At 35.7% G+C, this 19,736-nt stretch overlaps 1 protein-coding gene across 4 annotated transcripts; it reads left to right on the top strand.

Moving 5' to 3' along the window:
• Positions 1-591: 591 nt before the first annotated feature.
• On the top strand, positions 592-16,699 carry LOC105561732 (purine nucleoside phosphorylase-like). Of its 4 annotated transcripts, none has more exons than XM_012011971.1 (7): positions 592-1,043; positions 5,634-5,764; positions 10,045-10,139; positions 11,313-11,521; positions 11,602-11,777; positions 12,345-12,535; positions 13,844-16,699. In XM_012011971.1, exons 2-7 carry the CDS (start codon positions 5,661-5,663, stop codon positions 14,065-14,067), a joined length of 999 nt encoding a protein of 332 aa, XP_011867361.1. In that variant the 5' UTR covers positions 592-1,043; positions 5,634-5,660; the 3' UTR covers positions 14,068-16,699. The 4 variants fall into 4 exon arrangements, 3 of the variants coding, with proteins under 3 accessions (XP_011867361.1, XP_011867362.1, XP_011867360.1); XR_001008923.1 differs by lacking the exon at positions 592-1,043 and having other exon boundaries at positions 5,501-5,764; positions 13,844-14,125; positions 14,374-16,699; XM_012011972.1 differs by lacking the exon at positions 592-1,043 and having other exon boundaries at positions 5,501-5,764; positions 11,343-11,521.
• The last annotated feature ends 3,037 nt before the right edge of the window (positions 16,700-19,736 follow it).

Raw genomic sequence — 19,736 nt, 5'->3', positions numbered from 1 at the left:
CACCCTGTATATGTATAGACATATTTTATATTGCACATGTTTGTGTATGCATTCTTATACGAAAAAAATGTTTATCGAGTATAGAAAAGGGATGTTCACATAGTAAAGCGGAAAAATACAGCCGTTTTGCAATTGTAAAATAGCGTTTATTTGTAATTGCGCAAATGTGTTTTGTATAAAAAACCAATCGTGAGATAAAAAGGCTAAAAGCAATTCCTTAGTGTCTTAGGATTAGGTTGCTTGAACGAATTAAACTGTTAGGGGCATTTCAACGATAACACGCGCGTGGAATAATATGAAAAGTGGAAAAGTTAGTCACACGAGACAATTAGATATATATCTAATGTCTGGCTGCTATGTTATCTGCATCTGGTTAGCCCGAGGGTAAATAGGCTGCCGCGAATGTTCCTACTTGTTGCATAATGTGCAGCACGTTTAAATAGTGCTCCTGTGCTAAGTTAACGTCATCTTTATTCAGTTCAGCAAGTTGTGTTAAGTTAACTCCTACAGTTAATATCATTTCACGTATATTGTTCGCGCCACGAACGTGCGGTACTGTTGTTTTGTTGTCGTTGTTTAATCTCGTATTGCGTATTAGTCGAATGCTTTATTTAATCAAATCTAAAAGAGTGAGAGTGATAAGTTTTCGAATTTTTTTTCTCTTTTGCAAAACTAAACGTGCGTACTCACACGGAGAAACGTTTAGAGACACACGAATCTGTTTGTCCTGTGATAGTTACCAGAAGTCGGCCAAAAACAAATCGAAATCTCCGATAAGCGATATGTTGCTAGACCAATGTATTGCTAGAAAATTCCACTTACGAAACATCCGGTGCATTTGACAGTCTTTATTTAATCAACCGATAACTCATCGACTTGGCCTACCAACCAATTGTAGTTTAAGGGTCAATAACTGATTGATGTTGCACGATTGCATGCACATTATTCAGTAACTACTACATATTGATAATAATCGGCTAGAATATTCCTCGAGCCTGCCGAATACTACGCACGCTGCATAACATTATTGGCTACTTAGAGAAGTACGCGGTATTATAAGTTTTCAAAACTTGTCGTTTTAGAATTAAAAAGTCAATTCAGATTGATTATTGTCGCTGTCAGCGGATAAACGCAATACAGACGTCATTACGAAACACGAAAGCAAGACCATCAATCCCGACCCGAGTGCGAGTGATCCACGCAGATTCGTTGGGGTTCCGCCTTATCTGCTGACCTCCAGTAACTTATCGCGAGCTGTAAGAAATTTAGGAGCGCAACCGTGTAAATACGGCACTGCTGAAACTGAAGCTAATTGACTTTGCAATCGCCAAATGCACAGCTGATCTGATTCGACTCGACTCGATTAATTTTTAGTGAGATGCAGTGTAGCGGATTTTACAGTAGAAGGATCAATGCCATTCAGTGATCTTTCACTGTGAGTACGCGGACGCTGGCACGTATGCACGCGACTCTATTTAACGATAACGGCTGAATAAACGTGCTTTGCTCAAGCGTTTTCTTCTAATAAAGTTAACAGATAAGTTTAATCAGACAGCTTATTTTCAAGAACGTTTTAAGTCATTTTATTCGTTTATAAAATGTCGAGCAATGAAACATTCTACAATGCAACAATAACTCAACATGATTCGATTAAGTTTACTGAAGAAACCGAAGCTGAAATCCAAATAAGGATTGATTTTCATTATTCGAGCAACAAATTGTTTGAAACGCAAATCCCATTTATATATTTTCCTTATTTTTACGCATTATTCTAAAGATTCTTTTAAACAATTTTGTAAGTCTTGTAAGTCTCTTAAACAGCTTAGATGTGATAGAAAATTTTGATAAAAGCAATAGTAGTTGCAAATATAAATAATTTTTTCTTTTATTAAAGCCACCTCAATTTAACACTTTATTAATTTAACTAACAATAAGTCAGATTTGAGTTGTACAAATATCTTTAATATAGACTTGAAATTTAGATATTTTAAACTGTGAATTTGCTACTCGGATTATTTAAATTCACCGGAAAATACTGCAGTCTTTAACAAGCAGATATGTAAGAAAGTTATGTAGAGAAAATGACCCACCCGATAACTCAAGATATTTATTATAGATAACTCTATATTCTACTGTTATAAATCTTTTATCGATGATTAACACTTTATCGTTTTGTCCAAAGATTATTTTTCGTAAAACTTTACATTTTTTTGTAAGAAGTAATTATAAGATAAACTCGTTAACGATATCAGAAATATAATTTGTTATCAAATCTTTGCTTCAAATCTGAATTTCAGATCGTACTTTGTCTGAACGTGTTTTATTGACTTTTTGTTTCTGTTTTATAAAGTGGATTTATTAATAAAATTAAAAAGTACAATTTTATATTAAATATGTGGGGCATCGTAATATCATATTACAGATTAGACTATTATAGATTATTATTTTTAGGAATGAAGAGATAGAAGTTGGAAACACGTATGTAACTCTCTCGAATGACTGTTGAGTGTAAATATGCATGCAGAGCGGGACCGTTAGCTTTTGTTTGTATATAATTTTATTTTTATTTTCAAAGAGAATTAGAATATCTTTTTAATGCACCTCGAGAACGAAAATGCGTCCTCTATCAACTAGTAGATTTTGAAAATATTTGTGTCGCAAAGTATAAGATATTAAAGGGATGCCTACACTGAAAAAAATTTCTGGTTGAATATGGACGAATCAGATAATTCCTTTAAGATTTACCAGAATCCCTTTAGGATTTACCAGAATCCCTTTAGGATTTACCAGAATTTCTGTAGGATTACAGGAATTCTGGTAAATTCTAAAGGAATTATCTGATTCGTCCATATTCAACCAGAAATTTTTTTCAGTGTACAATATATTAGAGCGTCCTTTAGTATATCCTGTAGAAATATACATTATTTGAATATTATTGTTACTAGGGTTTCGATAATTTTAGATGATATCTTAATACGTAGTACGTTCAGAAACAATTTCTTGCTGCAACAGTTTTTAAACAAACTTGAAATACATCTTTTCTGCGTCTCCTTCTTCAATGGATCTTAGATACTGTAACAGCATTTAATTTCTTCTCTTAAATAACTTTCTAAATCATCATCATTTATCATATAATGGTTTAACTTTTTATACTTAATATCTTATCAATTAATATTGGAAAAAACCACCTTCTTAATGAGTAAGAGTCACTCGAAGAGGACCAAAAATAAAAATAATTATCTGTAATTTTTCAAGTGCATTTTCAATTTTTACTTGTTGATTAATACTATCTTTGGAGTCTCGATTAAATTTGAAATAACTGTCTTTCTTTCTCTCTCTTTCTCTTATATTTATGGTTTAATTTATCTACAATATATTATCTACAATATATTATACAAAATGCAGTGTATGTGTATACATCTGGCATTTAAAATAATCCGAGAAAGAATGACGTAAGAGATATTATTGTGGATATTATCCTAATTTTACACTTACTTCGTCATGAGATTTCTTATCTTATCTGTGTGATACAGCTGTACTTAATGTTCGATTTTATGCTCCAATTATATGCTGAGTTTTCGTTCTCACCTCATCAGGACCGACTTATCCAGAGAGACGATTCTAGGATCTGAATAATAACAATGTAATAATGGAAATTATTCATTTTGGTACCTTCGGTCGAGTGAGACGGCTTTTCAATATCGATTACGCTAAGGGCAGTAGCGATTTGTTTGGAAAACAATTTCAAAAATTCAATTAAATAAGAAACATCGTGCCGACATTTCAACAATTTTCAATGATTTTTTAATTGGTTAGTACATTTTGTTAATAATTAATATCCAACGAAAAAAATCTCAAAACTGTTCTGTCGAAAAATTCGGGAAAATTTTAATTGAAAACATTTGGGACTGCTCGCAGTGAGTTTGCAGCGCTGTGGAGAAAAGAACACCGGATCTTTTCTTCAAATATAATAAATGGAAACTCGATAGAGTGCTAATTAATAATATTGGACAGCGTAGAATTGAAATTACATTGATTTAATCTAACATGAATAGACAGATGTATTCTCGCGCGTATGCGTCGTCGTGTATCAACGTTCCTTATTCGAAAACACAGCCGCTATTTAACAGTATCTCATGAGAATGTCACATACGTCATGTGTGTCACGTATTTTATTTGTGCGCGCCTATTGACGCTCGATATCCTCCGGCGAGAGTCAATCGAAAGAAAATTAGCACGAGACGGGAGAGACATGTTTTACACTTTCTATTCCATCTGTCTTGGGTCACCTTTGGCAAAGAATTTTCATAAAATCTGTCGCGAGACACACTGACAAAAAACATTTTTTTAACTAAGTAAATAGATTTACTTAAAATTATTTTTTTATACTGAAGTAAACATTCATTCTCTTTAAAGAAAAGTATCAAATTTCAAGTAAATCTGTGTATTGTATTAAGTAAATTAATATAAATCGTTATATTTTCTACATTCAAATAAAGATTGCATGAGATATAGAATACTATTTATTAAATGAAATAATTGTTTTTGTTAAATAAGAAATCCAATTTTCTTCGCTGTGAAAATTACATCTTTGTAAACATTTTACAGAACTAAAATAAAATTTGTTAAATTTAAAACGATCTATTCTTTGATATTTCATAAATACTTAAATTAAAGCAATGCATGTTTTAATTTGTTTGTCATTTTTTAAATTTAAGTTAATAAGCTATTAGGAGCCGCCTAACAAATAATTTTCTTGAGTAAAGTAATTTTTTTTAATTAATATTTTTTTATCAGTGTAGAAACCGAACGAAGAAACGAAACGATGAAAATGATGTCGGTTTAGAAGTTAATTGAACATTGTGTATTTGAAATGAAAAAGTATTCACGCGAATTCTGTATTTGCTTGTGAATCAAAACACAGCTATTAATTCCGTATTCTCATTCGGTCGAAAGGAGCATGAATCAATCATCATCTTTAATGTCGGAGATTCCGAAAATAAATTTGAATCCGCAATCAAGCCTGACACCCACTATTATATTTGGATTCTAAAGCTGCGGCAGATCGATGTGCTTAAATAGATGGGCATTTTAATACAGATCCCCGTTCTGCTTGTCTTTAAATGTATTTTCATTCTCCCGACGCGCGATATTTTTAATAATGCCCCGAGCGCGCGTCTCTATACTCATCGAGATAAACTTAATCAGTTTGTTCGTCAACTGAAATATTATTCCGACGTTGCGTCGCGCTAGATTTCGCGCTTCGCCGACGTCAACGTCGTTGTCGAAACAAATAACAATAATTGGACCACTTGCTCTGTAACGGGTTATCATCGTGTGCGTCTCCTCCCCCCACTCCGCGCCCCCGTGCAGCGCAAGCACCCCGTGTGCCGTAATTCCACGCGCTCGCCGATTGGCCGGCGCGCTTATGCGTGTCCAAGACCATTGGCGGGCCCATTCGCGCTCACGTTTTTTTTCCAACTCGCGTTTCAACATCCTCTATAAAATAGGCTCATGAAAGTCACGCCGGCCACTTTGTCGCGAGCGCACGATACATACGCGGTTCGATCGAGATTAGTTGCGCCCGGCTATCGTTTCGTTGCTCTTATCAATCGTTATTGTTCGACTTTAAGTGCGCCCGATCCATTCGCTGCCGAAAGATGCCGTTCCCGGAAACCCTCAATGGCCACGACAGCGTCCTGGTTGCCAAACAGCTGACCAATAACGACGTGCTGCAAACAAATGCGAAGCATGCGCGAAACACGTAAGTCCCATTGAATTTCGGAACGTTGTGCAATGCCTTTGATAAAGCATTGCCAGCTACGTCGAGTAATTTTTCCCCCATTACGTTTTTATTTCAACCGCTCACTGGCGAAGATAAGATCCTCGGCATTGCCCCATTAAGTTGTTTTTCATGGAGTTTCCAATGTCTTCGACATCAAAGATCTAAAATGCAAGAGGCCTTAAGAAAAGTATTTATAATAAAAAAAATAGCAAGGGATATTTTATTTTTAAAAGCTTTATTGGAAATCTTGCACACGTATCTTTTCAACATTAGTAACATTTAGTCGTGAATGTCTCTGTAGGCAATTTGTGAATTGAAACGTTTTACCGAAATCGACCTCTAAAATCAGCCAGAGAGTTGAATTACTTTTTTGAGTTTACTTAAAGTAAAAAAATTGTTTCAAGTACACCGTCAACGGCAATTGCGAGATAAAATATAAAAGAGTCTGAAATGTGCGTGCAAACGGTATTTGCTATCGCCGGCTACTGACGATTACCAATATTGCGAAATTAGTTGAGTTAATTCTACTTCTCACAAATATGGCGCAAATCGAATGAACGAAGTATTCCAGGCGCGCTCGCGCGCTCACTATAATTCGATGTAATTTCGCTCTGAAACTGGTACAAAACGATGCGGTTACCTGCTAAACTACCGGCAAGCTCAAATAGTAGCGGATTTAAGCTAAATGCGTAACATAGGCTTCAGGGGTATTACAAATCATGCATCGGAATACATACGCGTATGCGAAACGCATTTGCGAATATACGTGGTGCTCGGGAAAAAGTTGTGAGCCGCTTCGGGGTTCCGTGAACGAGTGATAGAACGTCAACGTAAGCGAAGAAAACGTGAAATCGTTGCCTCGTTGTTGTGAAATGAAAAAGACCGCGGGTACGGAATTGTTGAAAATTATATGAGTCGCGTACTTTATTCCGTCGCGATCGATGCTAGAAATCTCCAAAGCTGCGACGAAGTACTCTCTAAAAGTCAATCGGTGCATTATAACTGCGAATCAGCGAATGTTCACCGTTATCGGTGATGATCCACCGATCGAATTGTAGGGAGCAGATATTCCAGTGCCCAAGAAAAGTGTTTGAAAGGTGTGTATCGGCGAAATAAAAAAAAGTTGCCTTCAATTCGTCATGAAGCTCGCACGTACTCGCATAATCGACTCGAGAAAATCGACTTGTCCGTAACGAATTTTTCCTTGTTCAAGGAGAGAATTAGTTGCGGGTAAATCGATGCATTTACCTTGGACAATTGCTTTTCCGATCGCGAACATGACACATTAGTGCGGTTAATTAGTCAGTTTTTGTCTGCTGACGGCGATACGTCGACAGCCACTCGCTACCACGGTCAGATAAGAAAAAAACGCCCGCTGCAAGTCACATTTTTACATTCTTAATAGTTTCGTTCCTATTATGTAATATGCGTTTGCATACATAGAATAGATTAAAGAGGTAGATTCTAAGTGAGCCATTAATATTCGACGCAAACGTATCGATAATGGAGTGTTAATAAATGATATATCATCAGTGGCAACAAAAAACGTGAAATTGATTACATTTTCTTGCTTGAAAGATATGCGCAAAAAGGTAGACGCCTTTTAATCGAGGTTTTTTTTTCAACGTTGAGTCGAGTGGAGGAAAACAAACAAAGTACCATACTTGTACACATTCGTGGCAAACATATAATTTTGCCTTTTTTTTTCTCTTTCGGTACTTTAGTTACACCGTGTATGCCGGATTTACGCAGAACTCATCTATCGTGTATGCGCGCACACGCGCGCAAATGCACACGCAAAATTTCCGTGAATTGAAGTGAACGGGCGCGCACATAACAACCCGAGTGTAGTAATTCGAACTTGCGGCCATTTGGCCACTTTGATGTTCGTAATTTCACAAAATGTGAAACATTATGGCGTAAAATTTTTAGGATTCAACATACAGAATCGAAACATTAATTGTTCAAGTGATCAAATGGCGAAAGATTTATGAATTTTAGAATAGAAAGATTTTAATTTCCAAGAACGATTCTGGAAGTTAACTCGTCGACACAAAGATCTCCAGATTCAAGACTCGAAACTTTGAAAATTGTGGAATAGCGTATGAAACAGATCAGTAACTTAGATTTCGGTGCTATTGAAAAATAGAATAGTCACTTCTATTTTAAAGAACCGTATGTTGAGGTATTTCATTACCTTTTAGCAACTTTGACAGTTTAGCAATCACCGGCGATTAATAACAATGAAGTCTTTCATTTAAACTTCAAAAATAAATTTTGTGTTGATCGAATTGAAAAAAAGAAACTGCGGAGAAACACGACGCACCCGTTTATCTTTATCTACGAATCCCTCCGTTGCATATTTTATGTGTCACACGTGGAATTGTACCCGGAAGTGAAATCAGGTTTCTGTTCGAAACTTTTTTTACAAGGAAGTAATTAAGATACATTAGTGCATAAATTAAGAATGCAAATCTCATTTTAATTTAAAATAACAATTGTTACGTACCGTTATTTACGTAATAAGCTGAAAAACAAGATCAGCCGTGCGATTAGAATCGATATCGGTTAATCTATGAAAATTAATAGAGTGAATGTAATAATATGCGCAAACGTGTATGCGTAATTACGGCCTTGAGTGCATCAATTTTATTCAATACGAACATATATTTAATCGTTTGTAACTGAATATCGTGGTAACGATATTTCCGTAGAAAGATTTTCGATTCTAATTAATTTCCGAAGTGTGTATTATTTATAAACGACTTATTTCGGTGGACTTGAGGAAAAATTGATGTTAATGAAATACGTATTGGTGTGAATCGTGCGTAATTCAATGGAAACGAACCTTTTCGAGCAAATGTTGGATTAGAAACATGTAATGTAACGTATTAATATATTTCTTTTCCAACAAGACCACATTTTACAAGCAACAAATAATTCGACGTCCACTTTGCTAGTGGCAAGAAATGAATGTATGTAAATGAACGTAAAACTTATCAAGCTACAGAGATTCAGCCTGAAAAAGGCATGTCTCTATTTACCAATGTATTTGTATTAACACAACTTTAATACGATTTTGAAGATATTCGAAAATTCTGTTGCGTAGGACCGAAAATGGGGGGAGGGGGTGGATAAATCAAGCGTGTGAACCAAGAGAAAGGGACACACACACACCATGTGCATTGTTGTCCCCCACTGTAGTAATTACGATAAAACATTAAACTCGCATCAAGTCGTCGTACTTGCGATGTATCCAACTTTTGAAACAACTTGTATCGCACGAATTATATCACGGCGGTGGCTGGTCTCCATAGTTGTCATTACCGCAAAGCCTAGGTACGCAATTACATGCAATTATGATGGGACGTTTAATATAGCTGCACGATCGTGTAAGCTAAAGCAATGGGTACGACGTCCGCTTAATCAGTACCAATCTGTTGAGTACGCTTTAATATGTCTCTGTGATATCGGCGCAGAGAGAAGGCGGCTGGCGCCATGTTCGATCGCGGGTCTGAGAGAGGTTGCTTCGCAACCCTCTTGCCTGCAGCGCAGCTCGCCCGTACGGGTGGTTGATTTACATAAGATCAAAGATCAAAAGTTGAAGGAAAACGCTAAATATTGGAAAGTTAGCGGGACTACGAGTTGTCTCGACATTACAAGCATTTACATTTGCAATTTTGCCGATCGCGAAGAAGTAAAAATAAGTTGTCGATAAAAATGGCTTCATGCACAAAATGCACAAATATATACAATACGCAAGAGATGTTTGTACGCGTTTTCTTTAACTTATATTTTTTATAGTAAAAAATTATTAGAAAAATAACTTTTGCATTGTTTTTTACAAGAAGTATAATTGCAATCAATTTATACAATATTCTATATATAACCGCATATAATTATATTTTATATACTATTTTTATGTTATTTTTTATTCATAGCCAAAATTTCTTTTCGTTTCCTTAAATTTCATTTTTTATAAAAAGAACAACGTGGCAATTATTCTCTCAATTATTTTTCTTATTACTTTTCCTGTATATACATAGAGATTATATAAGAGGGGAAAGAACATATAATTGTATTTTATTTTTAATTATATATACTTATGTATATTTTTTAATGAAACATCTTTATCGAGTTGCTATAATAGAAGAGATTGTATAGAAGTGGTATTTAACATAAACACACGATTTTGAAGACTTCATAATGTGCGTTTATATTTGTTACAATAAATATACAAAACGCACGTTATATTTCAGGTACACCTTCGAAACGTTTCAGGAATCAGCGCAATACTTGCTGGATCGCATCAAGACTAGGCCGAAGATAGGGATTATATGCGGTTCGGGAATGGGTTAGTAGTATTTTTTTCTTAAGCTTTATATGTGCTTTACGTACAAGATTCGTTCACAATTGGATTCTAAAATGATACAATCTTATTCATTGAACATGTAAATCGACACCACTAATCCATTACTAATCCAAAACCAATAATTGCGCATTCAATGTGTAACGACGTTCTTTGTCGATTAACATCTTTGAGAGTTCATGGATCTTGTGTGTTCGTTTATTTAATCGAGTTTAACTGATATGTTTTACTTGGCGGCGTAAGATGTCAAAATACTCTATCGTCTTTATTCTGGATAAAATAATTTTGGTAAAAAAAATATATTTGACACAATTAAAGAATTTTTATAAAAACAACAAGATAGTAACGCAATATTTTAAATTCCTGCGTGTTATTTGTTTTAATGTATACGGTGATTCTGAAGCTAACTTGTCCACGTTTCGTCATCAGCCCTGCGGATTTTGTGGCTGTAAAGATAAGTTTGTCGTGATACAAAGTCGTGAACTGATTTTAAAATATAGTCCATGACATTTCTATTCTATTATTTGTATAATATAAATTTTTACAACAAAAATTAGTAACGTCTGCTTGGTCACGACTCCACGCTTGTATGTATCTCACGCCTTGATTTCACGCTTATGTGTCGCTCGGCATTAAACACAGCTATCGGATTCTGATGTTTACATTGTTACGTATTAACTTTAATTATGTTAAGAAAGCAAACACATTAAAGCATGAATTGCCACGTTTGACTATGCAAGAGTGTTGCGCGCGCAGATTAAAATAAAGTTATTATAATATAAATCATTCCAAAGTTGTCAGGGGAACAAATTAATTTACTTTTTTTTGGAATCGATTATGGCTTTAGGAAAGGAAAAATTAATCGACGAGGCGTATTACAAGATCTTCAAGAATAGAATATTTAATAATGTTACTTATCGCTGTTGTTCTATTCTCTGGGTACTTTGAAAAAAGTACGAATAATTTCTGCAAGATTGTTTCGCTCGCTTAGTGTTCAAATCTACCCAGTAAATTACTCAGAAATGTGTTCATTGAAGATTATCGGGTTTAACGACAGTTTATGCGAGTGCGCGTACGTTGCTTTGAACAATTCTAAACGGCCCTGCGGGATCAGCGGTGACGGTTTGTCCTATCACAGCTTTGTTTATTCCTAAACAGGATCATTTGAGCAAAACGAGTTGTGTCCAGGTTCGATCGCGGAATCCCTCGTGGACAAGCAATGCTTCCCCTACGAAGAAATCCCACATTTTCCGGTATCTACGGTAAAAGGCCATACCGGCCAGATGGTCTTCGGTTATCTTCAAGGCGTACCAGTCATGTGCATGCAGGGCAGGTTTCATTATTACGAAGGCTATCCACTCTGGAAGGTATGATTGGCCGCAGTAATTACAATCTCTGAGTAAAACAAACGTAAGGTATCGAGGCACGTAACAACGATTGCTCGCAGTGTGCCATGCCGGTGAGGGTGATGAAGCTGGTAGGGGTGACGCATCTAATCGCTACGAACGCGGCCGGCGGTCTAAATCCCACTTACAAAGTAGGCGATATCATGATAGTGAAGGATCATGTGAATATGATGGGTTTTGCCGGCAACAACCCGCTTCAAGGACCAAATGACGACAGGTGGGATACGCGCTCTTCGCCAATTTCCTTACCAATATATGCGACACAAGTATAGCAAAGTTATACGAGATTGTGCAAGAAAACTTAGGAAAGGTGATGCCTTTATAATCGGCCGTGACGAAAGCGGAAATTGTTACGAGATTTGAAGGAGACATTGATGAAAAAAATGTAGAAAGTAGAAAAGTTGACGAACAGAGTCGGACGAGAAAGTGGTAGAGACGAGGTAGATGAAGGGAAATAAAATAGAGCGTAGAAAAACTTTACAGAGCTGACAAGTATCTATCGGTACAAATAGTTTTGCCCGTGGAAATTATAACGAAAGCGTTATGAATTTATTAATAACGTGAATTTCTACAGATTTTTTCATTAAACGCTTGTCAGCGTTTTAATTTAGAATGAATCGAAGAAATGTATTGTTCCTTCTTTCACAAGAACGGCAGGAAATTAAATTAAATAAAAATTCGAAATATTTACGCGGGATACAAAGTTCGGGATTTTGTTATCCAATTATTATTTATTATTGCGATTTTCTTTTGTTCTTAGCACGTTTGTTACGTTGGTTTTTAGATTTGGCCCTCGATTCCCGCCCATGAACAAGGCTTACAATGCCACGTTGATGGAGATCGGTAGACAGGTAGCTGAAGAGATGGGTATTGGCGATATCGTACACAAGGGAGTTTACACGTGTTTGGGTGGACCCAATTTCGAGACGGTGGCAGAATTGAAGATGTTACGAATGGTCGGCGTCGATGCAGTTGGTACGCCGCAGTTATTTTTCAATATTAAATCGGTCAATTGTATTAAACGCGTCACTCATATAATGCTCATTGTGGCTCAGAAGCTCCAGACTTTCAATTATTTCGTTTCCAAATTATTTGACAGTTGTGAAAGAAAATATTGGCATACACTTTTGTGCACATTACACGACAAATAAGTTTATCGAAACATTTTGATATTTTGAAAACATTTAAAATCTCTTCTACGTGTTACAGACATTCAGTGCTGACACGGTGATATCCGAGTATAATATCACATGTGTGCTGATTCATAGATAAGCAATTAAGTTTTTGTGTTGCAAAGAAGCTTACGATGGATTTAACATGTTTTGCAAATACTCGTCCCCTTATCTGCATAACGTCGTGTGGGGCAATTAAATTTATGGAATGAATGAGACACACACACCCACACACACACAAACAGAATGACCTTTACTATGTAATGATAAATTCAGTCTTATTATAAAACTGTTATGAACGGTTGTATCTTTACTTTAAAATACATTTTGCTTCAAAATAGGTGGATAAAAGTATTAATAATTAAAGAAATAATCCATCTAATAATTTTTACTAGGGAAGATAGCGAGTACTATTAATTCTGTCAGTGATAAATGGTCGCATTCTGTCCTATTAGAGACATTAACGTGTAATTACACGACTAACGTCTCTAATGGGACGGAATAGACGTATTAGAAACGTTAATTCTTTCTCTTCCGCCGTCTTTATATTTCAATTTCACTTTCCTCACGTTGCAAACTTATTTGTATTTTCGATTGTTAAATTGTATTTCTATATTATACACGTGGTACGTTTCTTCTACACAGAAAAAAAGTGTCAGATCGACTCTTATATACTCAAATTAACGCGTCATTGTTTTGTATGTACTCAACAATCTATAATCTTCTTAGAAACATTTAATAATCTTACATTCCAAAAAATATAACAGTCTTATTTAAATACTATAAGTGTCACTTTAAGAACACATAATTATTTTGGCAATAAATTCGTTTTAATCGTCGTAATCTTCGATTTGAAAATATGTTATTTTCTATCCAATATTGTTTCCTTTTCGTTCAAGAAAATTATTCTCAAATAATAAGCATATAGTTTTCTTGATCGGATTATAGAAAATTGCTTCATTTGAGTAAATTTTCCTCCCTTTAACGCAATATAATCTCATTTCAAGATTTTCACATTGAAGCTAAACATATTTTCAAAAGAAGGATATCCTTTCTTTCTGTGTATATTTTTATGTACATATAATAACACACGTGATATCACAATTTTAAGGAATGTCCACGGTTCACGAGGTGATCACCGCACGGCATTGCGATCTCACCGTATTCACGTTCAGTTTAATCACCAATCAGTGCGTCACTGATTACGGAGATCACTGTGAGGCGAACCACGAGGAGGTGATGGACGTGGGAAAAGCGAGACAACCAATTCTTCAAGAATTCGTGTCCAAAATCGTGTTGCGTCTCAGGGATATGTTGCAATTAACGACAAATTAATTCGTTCGAGATGATCAGGACCGTTCGCCTCGTTACAGGGGATCTCTCAGATCGTTGGGTTCGTTTCAGCTTTTTTTTTCTTTTTATTTAAACCAAGTCTCAGAAAGTCCCCTTTACTAAAGCTCGAGAAATTGATAGCGTAAAGTAACATTTCAATTTCAATTTTTGCTTCTCCAAAGATTGTACCTGAAGTACTTTTTCGTTGAGCCTTTCTCAATACACAAAACTGCAGTAATAGTAATCATAAGTGGAGAGACTTAATGAGTGATATTAACAGTTCTTGAATTCTCGTTATCCCCATCGCAGTTTCTTACCTATTTAGTTGGCGTCTGGGTTCTACTTATCTGAATTTGGGCTCGATTCAGATCTCAATTGATTCGTTATCGCGTCTTGAGGGGCCTCGTTGGAGAAGGAAATGAGGGAGGGGCGCGAGGGAGATGAGAGAAGGAAAAGGAGCGTAGAAGGAGGACTTAAAGACGGAGGGTTAGTCAGCGTTTCCTCTCGATTTTCCACCCTCGTTTCGTTACCCTCATCTCGTTTCCGTACTCTTCTATCGCTAATGCATCGTCATTCGGCCCCGATAAATCTGGAAGACCATACGGCACAGGAATATCGAATTAAATTATGATTTGTTAAGCGGAAAAATTGCGCTGGTGCTGGAACGATTGCCAGGTGCATTTTTTTTTATTACGCTTTGCCTCGGAAATCTTGCAAATCGTGTATTTTGAAATAACAATCATTCTCCAAATCAAGAACATTATTATCTTCCAGTCATTATTTTCAGAGAGACGTACAGAAAAATCGGAAAAATTTTGAGCTAGACATTTTTAGGTTGAAAAATCCATTGTAGATTCACATGTTTGCATGTAAGATATGAAAAGCTAAGCGGAAAGAAGTAAGATATGAAAGTAATTAAAACATTTATTTGTAAGTGCCATTGTAAATAACATGATATTAAAAATGTAATACATTATAACGTTAATAAGTTAAATTTCAGGGATTGAAGTTGCGTATCCCATCGTAGAGTAAAAGTTGCAAAAAATGACTTCTCACTTTGGTAACTTTCACCAAAATATGACGCGCATGACAGGGAATTCAATGTTCCAAGTTTGTTTTAAAGAGGTGGTGTTGGTGTCTCGCATAAATTACAAACAAAATGTATTTAAAAAGTCATAGACATAACGACAATAGACTGCGCGTTCGGCTGAAGAGATGTACACTATAGAAAGAGACACGTTAATCTTCATCTTTCTCTTTCTATAATCTATCTATTATTCATTAGACAAAGATTAGGCGAAAGCAGCTGTCCTTTTCTAAAGTTCGGTCTACAACAGTTGCAAATTGCCAGTTGTGACTTGCGGCAGCGAATGATCGTCGAGTTTCATATGTAAAGCTCACTGGCTATCGCAACTGACAACTTACGGCTATTGTGGATCGTGTTTTTAATTCGTACATTTTCTCAACGCACGGGAGAAGTGGGGAATGCACAGTCTGTTCTTGTTACGTCTATGTAAAAAATTAATGTGTTTCTTTACGTGCTTTGACTATTTTAATTATATTTTAATTGCATGTCGTAATCTGAACCTGAACTGTTAGCGTTTAAACATTACATATTTTTAATAATGTTTCAATAACTATGTTGTTATTTGAAAAAAACTTTTATATACAATTAGATTCTTTTGTTTTTAACAAGTTTTGTTTTAACAAGTTGCGCACAAAAATACTAGATGTAGTACGACATATTTAATATTAGATATAATACTAGATAAATTATAATAGATATTATACATACATTACTTATATGTATACATTATATTCTCATTAATACACATTAATATACTAATTAGTACTAATTAAAATAATTATAAGTTACTGATTCTCTGCTAGAAGAGGATTATAAGAACTAAATTAGGAATGGTTTTATCGCGTGTTTTAATCTAACTGTGTAATAAATTATATTTTAACTTAATGTTAATAAATTATTGGTAACGAGTTCGTTTTAATTCAATCGCTACTCTTCGTGATACGCAAGTCGTTTTAATTTGCATTTGGTTTCTATAAATTATTTATAGATTTATTCATAAAGCTATTAGGCGAAAAATTTCCCGGCTCTCGTAAACGACGCTGAATGCCAAATAATGCGCAGAATTGTAGAGGCGAGAAATTTCCTATCTTTGTTAATCGATTGAGGAATAATCGACGAGGCTGTATGCACGTAAGTACGGCGTGGTTGCAGAAACAGCGAGTACATTACATTCTAACCGCATCGTACCTGAATCGACAACTAGTACGTAGTATCGTGCAACGAATTGTTGCCTATGGATCAATCGAATGAGATCCATATAATATGTCTGGCGTGATAATCGCGCGTTTCGTACGTTGCATGCGTTTTATAGAATAGTATGTAAATTACGTTTTAACTAACGATTGCCCCACCTACGTGATTGTCTCATCTCGTATCAAACGTCTTGTTGTCTAAGTAATTTCAGTGTGTATTTTTGTAAAACATTTAAAAACTTATTAATCAGGACGTTAAAATTGAAAGACGACGAGAAGATTGTAATTTTGCTGTCTCATATTTTCATCAAATTTCTAAGATATTATGACAGATAATATATTTTATTCCTCTCTATATATTAGTTACTTTTATACATTTTTAAGCGACGCATGAATGCACCTGACAGAATTGACGAAAATTCCTGCGACAACAACCGGAGTTGATAAACAATCAATCAATCAGTTTCCGATGTCTTTTCCAAAGCTACAGTCTCACATTTTCCGAATTTGGCTTGGTGAGTGCATTCCACTTTTCTTCGAGTCCGATTTTTATTTCTAGTCGGAATATCTTGCGGACTGTGAATATCAGAATTTTTCCTCCTGAAGTTACATTGTCTTCGTACATTTAATTTTCAAAATACTTGCCTTACGCTCGTCGGCAAATGTAAACTTATTATTTCATTTATTTATCTCCACGTGGCTAAGATGACTCAAAGTGGAGCCGAAACGATTTATATTATAATTTCCCAGTAAACCAAGTTTGTAGCAGCGTTATATCCACTATAGTGTTATGTATGTGACTGCAGTCACATAGTAACATAAAAGTATTTAAAAGTCTTTTAGATGTGCATATCTAAAAGATGACTTAAAGACGTTTTAAAGATGCCTTTTAAACATATGCGTTGTTTGGGTGGCCACATGTTACATCTATGTTAGCAAAGCTACTCTACAGTGTAAAACCTATCACAAGTCCTTTACGACTGTCGTAAACGATGAAAACACCGATGGTATGAAATTGTCAGCGCGGTTTATGACACATTACGAATTACGTATACGGACAATGTTTACGACAGGCTCTTTCTTTCTCACGATTACGATCGCTTACGATTAATACCTTACGATAGATGCAGGGTAGCCTCTAAATCTATGCAACGTAAATGCCACATTCGCTTATTCACCGAGCTGCATTAAATTATTAATTAAACGTTAAACAATAATTAACTCGCGCACAACAGACGCGACGTGTGACTCTCAAAGCCCACTTTTCCTTGTTACTCATTAATTTTAATATCACGAGTCTTTTAATTAATTGACCATTCGTGCCGATCGATCGCAAACATTCAGTTTACAGTAACTAGAGATGACCAAACGCGCGCTTCGCGCGCGCAGTTTGTAGTTGAGCATTGTATATTTTTAAGAATATCTATACATGCAATGAAGTAATTGTATGCGCAACGTCAATTTAAAATAAAAAGTAATTTATCACTCACTGATACGGTTCGCAACCGCAGAGTTGTACATCATGCATGTTAAACTGTAAAAATACAAATATGTATATGATTAGTATAGACTAATTGTGTCAAATCGAAATTATTGTACTAAATATGCTTCATATTTTATATTTTTAAAAATACTGAATTTTAAAATACTGAAAAAGTCTTCCTTTTAAATATAAATTCACAAAATTTTATACATTGGTTTTGTCTCTAACACTTATTCGACTCCTCGTTCGAATCATTTGAATAAATAAAATAAAAACACAGAACAGATGCTTTATTTTGCACAGGTAACAATTAAATAACATAAAAATGTAAGACACTTACCTTACGATTTCCCCGCCGTTGCCCGATGCCTCCTCGGCCTCCTCCTCCTCTCAGATTTCCTTGTTGCACTTATACAACACTCACTCGCGAAAATCATCGATCGCGCGGAATTTCCGGCACTCCCGTACGCGATGTGAAATACCGCGAACACACGAAATATTATTAACTTCTGCGTTATCGGTTTCCAAGACTTTCTGTCATACAAATTACTCGAACTAACAACTTGCATTTTTTATTCGGAAGAATAGGACAATGGATATAAATCACTTTCGAATTGGCGATATAAAACGCAACGCGAGCATCGGAAGCATAATCTGCGGCAAAGAAATAATGTAACGACGTGCAATAAGCGACTTTCTTTACTTCCCGTTCGAGTTGCGAAGAACGACAGAGCGAAGTCGTACAAATTTCTCTTTTTTCCCGAAAATGGAACAGATTACACGAAATCGACAGATAATTAAAAGCGCGGTGCGTAAACGAGATGTAACCGCGACAAAGTACCACGGTTTACATTCATATTTTAGATGAGTTAATCTCGTGAAATATCTACGTACACGTTGATAAAGAACCGTCGCCTCAATATACAATTCGTTTCTCTTTGCAAGTTGTAAAAACTTAACGATTAATCAAGGAACGTTACTTGTTACTGATAAAGGTGTGCAAATCAATAATGTTTTATCCCTGCATTCATCGCGATCGAGTCTTGGAAACCGATAACGCAAAAGTAATAACACGCACGGAGCGACTCTCGCCACTGCTTGCCGGCTCGACGTTCGGCGAGCGAGTGATTGCGCGGCGACCTTCAGGAAAACATTGGCCCGCGTAACGTCGTACGATACAGTGCCGAGTGAAAAACAACAAAAAAAACGTCGTCGTACGATACCGCGCCGAGTGAAAAACAACAAGAAAACGTTGAGAATTCGTTGGCCTGCCTACGCAATGGAAAATTCCGTACTTAATATTTTATTGTACATTACGTTGTTCCGTGACTGTTGCTACGTTTTGCTATTATTCCGCGGACTTATTGGTATTGATTAAATTAACGATTAATTCTGTTCAATCGAGAAAATGTTTCGAAACGAAAATCATTGTTACTTAAATTCTAATTACTGAGATTTGAGATTTTACTTCAATAGTTGATGCATACAAATGTATATTTCTAAATTGCAAATCTTCATTCACTATGAATCTAAAAGAGAAGTGAAGCACACCGCGCTTCGAGAAAACCAATCGACATCGCGGAAAAGAGGCCTCAACTGTTCGATATTAACGACATTCGCGCTGGTGACATCGCTTTTTTAGAAAGGAGAATTTATAAAATATATGAATACGCATATACATGTACGTATATTAAATCTTTATAGAATGCGCAACAATTCTGGTTCTTCGTAGCCCAACAATATCGCGTTAACTTTTGCGCACTTGTTCCAAATGCGGCAAACCGCGCGCCGTATTGCATTTGAAAAAGCTGTCATGGCCGTCGTATCTTGGTTCCCTATTCGCACATTACCGGGCTGCGAGCAACCAGCACTGCGATATCAGTAATTGACATAATTCTCAACTGATTTA

Source organism: Vollenhovia emeryi, unplaced genomic scaffold, assembly GCF_000949405.1.
Source record: "Vollenhovia emeryi isolate VEMERY1.0 unplaced genomic scaffold, V.emery_V1.0 DF939202.1, whole genome shotgun sequence".
NCBI classification, from domain to species: Eukaryota; Metazoa; Arthropoda; class Insecta; order Hymenoptera; family Formicidae; genus Vollenhovia; species Vollenhovia emeryi.
This window is presented reverse-complemented; position numbering and strand designations above follow the sequence as displayed.